Here is an 11314-nt window from a genome sequence, read left to right as displayed (position 1 = left end):
ATGCTTTTATGCATTTTGTTTCTGCCACATGATTGGCAGATTAAATATTTGCATTAACAAGCTGGTGTACAGGTCTACCTAATGAAGTGGTCACTGAGTGAATATCAGTTGTTATCATCCTGATACTTTTTTCCTTGAGGGCAGGTCTCTGCAAGTGTCGCAGGAAGTTCCAAGCAAGAAATTATATTACACATACATTTGAAAAATCATCAGCATACAACCTCTGGAGCCATAACATTGCAGTACAAGCTGTTTGAAATTACTTGATGTGTATTTCCTTACATTTGTGTGGGCAGGTATTCAGTCACTTCTCTAAATAATAAAAACATAATAAAACTTAATGTTTGCAAAATTTCATGATATTTTCTGTCAAAAGACAAAAATCCAAAAAGCTTGGGTAGATAGGTAGGTACATGTTATGCAGTGCATAGTAGAGCTTGTTTGAACCCGCATACTTAGCATAATGATCGTACTCAATTTCAAAGAGAATCAGCCTGATATTTAGTACGAGTAGTATGCTAGTATGCGGTTTCGAACACAGGCAGTCTCTGCTTACGTTACCTCGTCGCCCGTCACTACACTTACCCAAGTGTATTAACCACTGCGCACGCGCAAATTCACCCTGTACCGGAAATACAACTTTGTCTCCTCTTGTTGCTTGTTTCCGACGATAATATCAGACAAACGGTAACATTTAAATCAACCGTTTTCAGGAATCCACACTGAAGTGAAAACAATTTACTTTACCCAATAGACAGTTGCCTGTATCAGCATGGAGGGGAAAGAATTTTGGACCCGGCCAAAAATAGAGCAGCTCTGTAAACTATGGAAAACAAAGCCATCACTGCACAATGTTGATAATGAATATCACGATAGATGGCACAAAAGGCGTGATACCGAAGACATCGCTCAACATTTAGGCACAACAGGTAGGTCGATGTTGCCAAACTCTCCCGAGAAATAGCTAGTCAAAGTCGCCCGCTTGGGCGAAGAAACAAAATAAGTCAACAAATACGTTTGTTGAAGGGAAACATGCTAGATCAACATAAGTGGCAATTATGGCAAGCGTTCTTGTAACTTGAATAATAATGCACGATACATTTCCTTCATGACGAGCCTGTTTCCTCCTTTAACTTTCTACCGTTTTTCTACTTAGGCCAACTAGCTAGTTATTTGAGTTCGTTGTAAGCACAATACACGTGTTCAACGAGGACATCAGGTTGACATAAAATCAGCTAGATAAACTGAAATAAAATGAGCTTTCTGGCAAATTTGGAAATATGTATTTATTGATTGTCAAATTAAGGCAGAATAATTGAACGTTTTCATTAGTATTAGCAAGGTTTGTGTGAACTTAATTATCGTCAAATGTGAAACTGAACATTTCTGGAAAATAATAATAATAATAATAATAATAATAATAATAATAATACCTTGCTAATAGAGTCCAAGCAGGCAGTGCTGCAGTGGCTCTAATGGCTACTAATTCACCAGTTAGTAAACTAGATTTGTCAGTGTTGTGGATGTGACATTTGGACACAAAATTACTCTTCTTACATGATAAAAATGTTAATGCATATTTTCATAGCACGAACTTTGCTGATGGGAAGCGCCAACAAAAATCTAATAAAAAAAATATTGTTAAGCCAGAATAAATGTGACAAATAACTTGTGTTATGGATGTGACGCAAAAAGACAGATATTTTCTAAAAAGATTTAAAGTCTAATGCCGAAAGTTTGATATCCATGTAATGCAATAGCAATTATGAACATATTTAAATCTTTGTCTTGATTTTGATGAGGAGATACCAGCGTTATGGATGTGAAACGTCTGAAATGCACATTGTTTGACGACAACTACCCTAATATAACCTAATATAGGCTAGCTGCTGTATTCATTATTCAATAATACAAAAATACAAAACCCTCTTTGCCCAGTGAGTGGCACTGTTTGTTAGCTATGTAAGCTAAAATGCTATAATGTCTTATAGTTGACATTAATGTTATTTGTAACGTTACATCAAGTCCATTGACTCAAAGCACCAACTGCATTCTTCTAAATTCTGTTCAATCTTTGAATATAAATATGTTGTAGATGTTTACTCAGTGAAAATATGTACTATTACATGTCCTACTGAAATGAAACTGTGTATAAACACCCCTGTAATTTCTACATTGTAAAACCAAAATGTTTAAAAATACCATTTAATACAATCTGAGAATGTGCCCTTTAACCACATGTTAAATTTGTGACTCCAAATCTAAAATTGTGGCAAATCAGAGGCAAATCAAGTCATGATTTGTCCCAAACATTATGGAGGGCACTGTACATGCCTTTTAATCCAGATCATGTTTAAAGGCCGAAGACCAAGGTGACTCTGATTTTAATGGACATGTCCAAATGGGCCAAATTGATTAGCTCACAATTCAGCCATTTTTTGTGTATGAACTATTGATTCATAATGATCAATCAGGAATCCCAGGCCTTTATAGATCAATACTATCTGTATTTGTTCATTTTGCATGGTATGCATTTGTGGTAAGGTCAGAGGTTATTTCTTATCCTTTGTGAATACCATCAATTTTTCAGCATTCCACAACAGGTTTTGCTGACAAATCCAATGTTGTTAATTTCAATTCTAAGCAAGTGGGCCAAAGACTGAGCCCTGAGGGACCCCCTTAGGGATAGCCAACATATCAGACTTCTTGCCATCAAACTGTTTTTTTTTCTGCCCCACAGTTGAAGAACTACTGAAAAAAATGAAGAACTTGCGTAGTCAATATGCCAGAGAGAGGCGGAAGACTCGCTTTTCACCTCTCAGTAACAGTCAAGTTTGCTCATCAAAGTGGTACCTCTTGTCAGTCCTGAAGTTTTTGGAGAAGTCTGATGCCTCCATATCAAGAATTGAAGAAGTCAGTGAAGAGGTACAGTTTCAAAATAATTTTGTTATGAAGTTACTTACTAGGTAACATTCTACAAATGCATGACATGATTCTGTATGGTGTTAATCATGTTATGTGTAATAGCCTTTTTAATAGAACATTTCAGCTGATAATACCTCAGCCAAAGCTGCAGCATCGACTTAAAGGTAGCTTTTTCCCACTTTTTCCATCCAGTGTTATAAATAGAGTAGTGGTTTATCACTTGGAGCTATCAGGGGATATTTAGCCAGTCATTCGAGCATCAAATTTGGAAAAAGGCCAGTATATTTGGCTTATATTTCATGCTCTTGGGTCATAAATGACTGCTGGAGTTGAAGTCTGACCCAGACCAAGATAATTACTTCTATCGGTGTTTACTGTTGCTGAGCAACTAGGGACTGTTTCAACTACTGAATTTTTGAATACTCACATATTTGCAGGTGACCGAAGACAGATTGAACACCGACACGGCGGAGGAGGACGATTTGCCGAACCAGCGGGAGAACGGCAGCGGCGTCTTCAGCGTCAGCGGCGGTGTCACCGGCGGTGTTGCCGCGGAGAAGAAGATGAGACTGGTGTATGAAGACAGGTCAGATACAGGGAATGCCAGGGAGCCTCCGGCAGAAGACAACTTTGACATTTTTGGCAAATTTGTCGCTTCCGAACTGCGGCAAATGGAAACGGCGCAGATGCAGAAAGTGGCGAGGTTGCGCATACAGCAGGTGCTGCTGGACGTTCAGCTGGACACGGTGGTGCAGCTTCCTCAATAAGAGCGCTCCCAGTCTCTGTGAGAAAAGTCCCGTAGATGTGCATATTTAACTAGACAGGAAAGCGCGCCCTCTGCCAACCAAAGCTGTGAAGCCCTGCTAGTAAGCCTGCACTGCACATGTTGAGCACAGAACAGGGAGGTCCCCATTGGAAGTGAATGGGGAATATCAGACTTTTGTAGACAAAAATAAAACGTCCTTGATGGCATTTTGAAACTCAAATAACCATCGTTATGTTTAATGTGAAACACATATTGTATATGTATTTATTTTTTTAGGCAAATTCAGTACATTTTTAGGCTGCACAGTAAGTAAATAGTAATAAATATGTTCCAAAAATGGCTGGATCAAAACAGCCATTGTTTCACAAACTGGTACACTAATGTAATTTCTGATCACAATCGCCTTGGTTTTCTACATTGAGTTCAATGGGCAGCAAGATCTTGTGCACTCAACATGCGCAGTAGAGGCTTGTGTGACTTAGTTTGGCCCCATGTTTAACCGAAGTTGTTTCTTTTCTAAATGGCATCTTCCCATGCTATCCGTGGTTAGGACTGTAGGGAAAATAGGCTACCGCTGTGCCAGTGACGAATAACACACATTTCCCTATTTCTGAAATATAATAAAATTTGAATTCATTATAAGTTGTTTGAATGAAGCAAACAGGTGTGTAGGGCACCATATTACTATTATTTAGGCTTTTATTTCTCATCCAACTCTTTGGGAATAGATTCAAAATCCAGATTTTCAACAAAAAGCCTGGCACATTTGTACACTGTAAAAAAAGACATAGTCCATTTTTTGATAAAATACTGGTAATTGTGTTGCCAGAACTTTACCATATAAAAACAGTAACAGAGTGTTTAGCATACGGTTGCAGGTTGTAAATCTTACAAATATTTAATGTATTCAGGTTTCACTGTAAATAATGCGATTTTTACATTTCAGTTGTTTACAGTTTTGTGCCTTTGCTATTTTACAGACTTATACCGTAAAATTCACAGCCATTTTTTACAGTGTAGAGGGCAGTGGGCTGCATCTGGGAGGATACATGGTTTAGTGGAAAGATCTAATATGGCTGCCACATTTGGCCATTATAAGGAAAGTACTATAAATTAATCAGAATTTGAATCATACTGTACACATATGGCCTTTATAGATGAAGAGGTATGTTATTAACCAGAAATATGGGACAGTTGTTTTTGTATTGTCACCACAACGTACACTTTCTTTAATGTTGCAGTTATGAAATGCTGAAGTTAAGAAGTAAACCCACTGGATTAGAAAGTACAGAAAATTGTGTACTTTTGCCTCTTTGGTCAGTTTGGTTGTCCAGTAATTTACTTGAAGTTGGACATCTGTTTGGTAGCACTGGTTGCAATTTACAATTGAGGAAATAACCAGGTGCTTTTGCCAATGGCACTTACAAAAGGTGTATTTAACATGCCTAGAAAACCACCACTACAGCTAGAGATGACTTAAACTACAATCAAAGCAGTGGCATCATAGAGATGTTAGATAGAGCAGTCTACAGTGCTTTAGCCTGTACCTTTACTGTGCAGTCCTACTACAAATCCCACTTGTGAAATGTTTTTGAGTATTGTGTAAAACTATCACATTTGTTTATTGCATTCAATGCCTACGTTTTTTCACTTTCCAGCATTTTGCATGTGCATCAATATATTGTTGTTATTTTTTGTTATTGTTATTTATTATTGCTTTTCTCCTTTTTGTAGATTTGGAATAAGATTTGTTCCAAAATGTTCCTGTTCTAGTTACTGTTTGGTTTGTTGATTTGTTTTTGCTTGCTTGCACAATAATTGTGAGTCTGTTTAAGTGCATTTAATTTTTAAAACTGATATACATCAGTTGGTAGGATCTTGTGGGTCTCAAAGAAGTAAAGGGCATTTAATTAGTGTTGTTTGATTGTATCATCAAAAATCCACATATAATAATTATACTGTGAGCTCCATAATATTTGGCACAGAAAATCTGTTTCGATTAATCTCTGTACATTATGGTGCCCTGAAATGGGGGAGAGAGAGAGAGAGAGAGAGAGAGAGAGAGAGAGAGAGAGAGAGAGAGCTGTCATTTCTACATGGTACATAAAGTATAAAAAGTGTATAGAAATATTAAAAGCCGATTGTGCACTGTGCACTTTACCCACAGAGGCAAAAAAAGAAAATGTATCCAAAGTATGGGGCTTATTATATATTTTATATATACTTATGGAAACAGATTTCAGTGGACATGGAAAAAAACTACTGACTACGTAACTACTGTTACGTGTTTTGGGAGAAATACATTGACGTTGGCCTATTTGAGACAATTTGACTTTTCACCCAGATCCTCTTGAACGTATGCAATTATTGTCTGGTAGCACTAGGTGGCAGTATTTAGTTTTTTATCAAAACACTTTGCATTTCACTCATAGTAACCACAGTATGTAGCAGCTCATGCAAAGAATTTAAAGCCGTGGTCTCAAACTCAGTGCCATGGTGGGCCGTGTGTATGCTGGTTTTTATTCCAGCCTTATATATAATTAGTTCATATATAATTCCAGATTATATACTTTGTTTAATTATTTGCTGAATTAGGGCTATCGGTTTTTGCACATAATGTATCCATCCATCCATCCATTATCTGAACCTGCTTATCCTGAACTGGGTCGCAGGGGGGGCTGGAGCCTATCCCAGCATACATTGGGCGAAAGGCAGGAATACACCCTGGACAGGTCACCAGTCCATCGCAGGGCCCACGCACCATTCACTCACACACTCATGCCTACGGGCAATTTAGACTCTCCAATCGGCCTAACCTGCATGTCTTTGGACTGTGGGAGGAAACCGGAGTACCCGGAGGAAACCCACGCAGACACGGGGAGAACATGCAAACTCCGCACAGAGAGGCCCCGGCCGACGGGGATTCGAACCCAGGACCTCCTTGCTGTGAGGCGGCAGTGCTACCCACTGCACCATCCGTGCCGCCAGACACAATGTATATAAAGTGAAATTGTTATGTGTGTTGTCTGAATTACAACTGTTGCTTATATTCCATGCTTTAAGGCAGTTAAATGCACAAGGCTGAAATAGCAATTTGAATCAATTAAGGCATTTATTCTTTTTTTTTTTTTCAAAAGAAATACAAGTATTTTAAAAGTATTCTCTTTACACATACTTTAGCCAATTACGAAATGTAATTATAACCCGTCGAAGGAATTCAAACACTTAAAGGAAGTTAAAATGCACAACCCTCCTGGTATGTAAGCATATGTCAGTGGGAATGAGATGCAGATGTTTGGCAATGAGCCCATTGGTTCTTTTTTTTTGCATCCCTGGTATGCTGTGCATGATTGGATGATCGGTTTCTTCTTTCAAATTCCACAGTTTCATCTGTTCAGCCAAAAATTATTACCATAAAATTCTACATATAACCCCCCCCCGCCCTCCCCCCCACCTGAAAAGTTCCATGTAACTTAGAGCACTTCCATTCTGTGTTGTAACATTAGGAGCTTAAAGGAAATGGATCCCAGCATCCATACAAAGGACACAATGGCACAGGACTCGAGTCAAAATTAGCATTTTTGTGCCTTCTTTTAAGAAAACGTAAGCAAATTAACTTTAGAAGTAGTTGTTTTAAAGCTTTAAATATCTATATTTTTAAAGATCACAAAAAATATTATTGTAATGCTGTCTGTCCATCCTTCATGATATAACATCGTTGGTGAAGATAAAGATTTTAGATTTTTTTTCTTTCTTACTTTTTTCAGATTTTTTGAGGACACTGAGGAATCTTTGCTGACATCAGCCAAAATACGAGTACTGCTTATTTGAGGATAAATACTTCTTAGTTGAGGATAGGAGTAAAATAATCACATAATACACAGAATAGTTGTAAAGTTGCCTTAATATTAAAAATTAATGTGGCAGGTCATAAAATCATGTGTTTTGGGTGTGTTATTAGGAAAGGAGCATTCTAGATTTATATCAAAGTTACATCAATTCTGGCCCTCCAATCCAAATCCAGCCCTGGCTTTTCTCCCAGGTAATTAACTGAACAATAGTGCTGCTAATTGGACAGTCTTCACACCTGACTTTTGGTTAAAGGGAGGGTTGAAAAAGGGTCAAATCCTGACTGCACCCATGCAGACTCCTCCTCAGAAGTGCAGAAAAGTCATTTAGATAATATTTTAGGAACAAATCCCTTAAGCTTATGTCATGTGCCTTGCCCTGTTGACACACATTGGCGTAGCATTGTTGTCATTATTAGCATTGCTTTGTGTTACTCCGAGACTCTCGAGTTACCGTGTTGTTCAGAAGCTGCGCGGACAAAAGGCATTTTCATTAAAGCGTTTAGGTGCTGCCACCTGTTTCACATTCCAGTCCCCTTCTAGAACATTCTCGGTCCTGCTTCCTGTCCAGGGAGCACAGAGAAAAACTTGCCCGGCCCACCTGCCAGAATGGAGCCTTGGGTAACGTAAGCACCGGGAAAGGTTTCCATTGCAGCTACTGCCATATAACTTACTGTGGTCGCTGGTAATCTGAGAGGATCAGCAAAATAAATGTTTCTGGCTCAGGTTCAGATGTCATTCCAGAGGGCTAACCTAATGTTTTGACAAGAACCTCTTGAGAACTGGAGACATTCAGGCTCTCGTTGAGGTCTTTTTCTCCAGAGCTTCCCATTCCAATGTATTTTTTGTTTGTTTGTTTACTACTGAGATAGTGAGAATTTCCAGGCTTGATAAGGTGCTAGATGATATTTAGTTTTGGGGCAAACTAAGCACTAGGTACAGTTTACAAGTAGGAAAAGGCAAGCATTGCTGGGCTGAATGGCGTCATTATGGTATGTAGACATTATGTACATTATGGTATACTTTTTGTTAATGCCTTGTATGGCATTCCTGAAGAAGAACTAGTACGGGCTGAAATTCTGAATCATGTTGTGGTTTATTAATACCTAATTATTAATAACCAAATTATTGGTTATTTTCCATCTATAAATTCAAATTATATCACCTTTATCTACTTTGTTATTCTGTTGTGGACCTACATCACTGACTTGGGTGTGCTTGTGGTCGTATTTTTTGTTCTTGTTGTGCTAACACCTTTTATACAATGTTTTCACCAGGTCACGCATTGTGCAAAGCTATGCAAAGAAAGCTGTTTGAATGAGTAATTATCAAATCAGGCTATATGTAGCCTGCATTGCTTGCTGAGGAAATTTACTGGTATGTAAAGTGTTAACATATTTGAAATATTTATTCGAATCATGTCTATGGATGACACAGAGTACTCATACCTCCTTCTTGGCACAAGATTTCCGCCTTCCACAGGGAATTTTCAGTGACTGAGTGCGTATACCCACAGCCTGTATGCAATTATCCCCTGTGGCTGTGATGTTCTTGACAGTTTGCCTGAAGTTGGAAGAAAACCTGGTGCTTTTCCATATGGAAAACCTTGCAGAAACTCCCAGGGGGATTCTACCTGGCTATGGCAACTGCTTCCAACTCCAGTGCCTTTGGCACCGCGAATATGTTGACATGCACCGGACCATTAATTAAAATACTGACAGGTAGACCCACTGGGAGCTTGAAATGTTGTTATGCTGAATAAACAAGGTTGGAGGGGGGAGATGGTAAAAACAAGGCCTTGTGTGTGCAAGAGAGGAAAGGGAAATGATGTCAGCAGTCGAGCGAGGCCTCAGGAAGGGGAGCCTTGGGAGTCGCTGCTACCCCCCACACAATCCAGGCCTCTGTGAGCATCATCTCATGCTTTGCCTACACTACATCACTTTCAAAATCCAAACAACAGGGAGTGTCTCAAATTTATTGACCATCCTAGGAATGCTCACATTACATGTATAGTGTGAGCCAATGGTCACAGGGGGTCAAGCACTACACGAGCCAACCCAAAAAAGTTGTGATAAAATAAACTCAGTTTGATATTCAAGCAAGAGTTGCAGACTAGTTTAAGACTCGGATTGGGAGAGCTGGGTTCGAGTCTCTGACCACATCACATTGAATAGCTGTCCAAGGCGGGTGTAGTGATTGTGTAAAGACTTTTTGTAACGTCTTGAAAACTGCTAAATTGAGACTACAAGTCCTGTTGTGTACCCGAGGCATTACTGGCATAACAACCACGCCTGGTGGCTGACGTCACCGAGCTGTGTGCCTTTGTCATCTCAGTGTAGAACTCCCAGACTTCGGCCATTTTAGCAGCAGCGGCGGCTATTTCTGTAGTTGTGCTCATAAAGGCCCCTCTGTTTTGCTGCTGCATGTGACAGGGCTGCGGTTGCCCTCAGCGGCTTGATGCCGGTAGCACCCATATTTAAACACAGATCCTCCCCCGTTCACCAGGATGTTATGCCAAAGCCTCAGGCAGAATGAGAACCCCACAATGTCCACTTCAGGTTTATGTTTGTTCATTTAATTCATGTTTTCTTATTTATTTTTTCATCTTGGAGTTCAAATTCGCGTATCTTGTCAGGAGGCCAATACCTGTCTGAACGTGTATTGTGAATCCACACTCTGTTGTGGGGTTGAGATAAAAAGATGAACACGAGACAACAGTTCAGAATTTCTGCTTTTATTTCCTGGTAATGATACCTAGATGTGTTAAACTACTTAGAACATAGGTAGACTACTATTGGTCTCATCAGTCCATTAAACTTTGTTCCAGAACTTTTGTGGCTCATCTCTGTACTTTGCAAATTGTAATCTCGCCTTCCGATTCTTACTACTGATGAGTGGTTTGCATCTTGTAGTATAGCTTCTATATTGTTGCTCTCTAAGTCCTCTTCGAAAAGTTGATTGAGTTACCGTTACCCCTGCCCCGTGGAGATTGTTTGTGATGTCACTGACAGATGTTTTGGGGTTTTTCTTTACAGGTCTCGCAATGTTTCTGTCATCAACTGCTGTTGTTTTCCTTGGTCGACCTGATCGATGTCTGTTACTCAGTACGCCAGTGATTTCTTTCTTTTTCAGGGCATTCCAAGTTGCTGTACAAGCTGTCCCCAATGCTCCAATGTTTGTGCAATGGCAATTTCCCTTCCATTTAGCTTTTCTAAGCTTCAGAATGGCTTGCTTTTCCCCCAAAGACAGCTCTCTGGTCTTCATGTTGGTTTATATTTTCTAACACAAATGCAGTCTTCACAGATTCAGAATGATTTATTGTTTAACCGATCAATCTAACAGGACAAATCTGTGCAACAAGAATTAACTGTCAGTCACATGTTTCAATACTTTTGCCTACCTAAAAATTGGGTGGTCTGATACAGAAGATGATATATTCTAAGTTGTTTAACAAATCTAGATAAAATACCAGGAAATAAAAGCTGAAATTCGGATCTGTCTCATCTCATGTACATATTTTGACTTCAAACTCAATTGTCTTCATTGTATAGCAAAAACAAAAGATTGACCTTGCTGTTCCAATACTTTTGCAGGGGACTGCATATGTATTGATTGATGTACTTACACGATTCTCATAGAAGTACTTACAGGTTGATATAGAGGTGTATAGCATGTGTACAAAGCATAGCAAGAAAAGCTTTGGATGAAAAAAAAAATTGGAATTCCCCTGTTGAGAAAACAAAACATACTAGCCAGGTTTGAGTGCATCGATTAT

The 11314-nt window shown here is 39.0% G+C and overlaps 1 protein-coding gene across 1 annotated transcript; it reads left to right on the top strand.

Annotated features, from left to right (window-relative positions):
- Positions 1–636: 636 nt before the first annotated feature.
- On the top strand, positions 637–5492 carry LOC133129684 (uncharacterized). Its single transcript, XM_061243940.1, has 3 exons — positions 637–929; positions 2741–2925; positions 3363–5492. The coding sequence occupies exons 1-3, from the start codon at positions 773–775 to the stop codon at positions 3690–3692; spliced, it is 672 nt and encodes a 223-aa protein (XP_061099924.1). The 5' UTR covers positions 637–772; the 3' UTR covers positions 3693–5492.
- Positions 5493–11314: the final 5822 nt, after the last annotated feature.

This window comes from Conger conger, chromosome 5 (genome assembly GCF_963514075.1).
Source record: "Conger conger chromosome 5, fConCon1.1, whole genome shotgun sequence".
NCBI lineage: Eukaryota > Metazoa > Chordata > Actinopteri > Anguilliformes > Congridae > Conger > Conger conger.
Note: the sequence above shows the minus strand (reverse complement) of the source record. Positions and strands in the feature narration are given on the sequence as shown.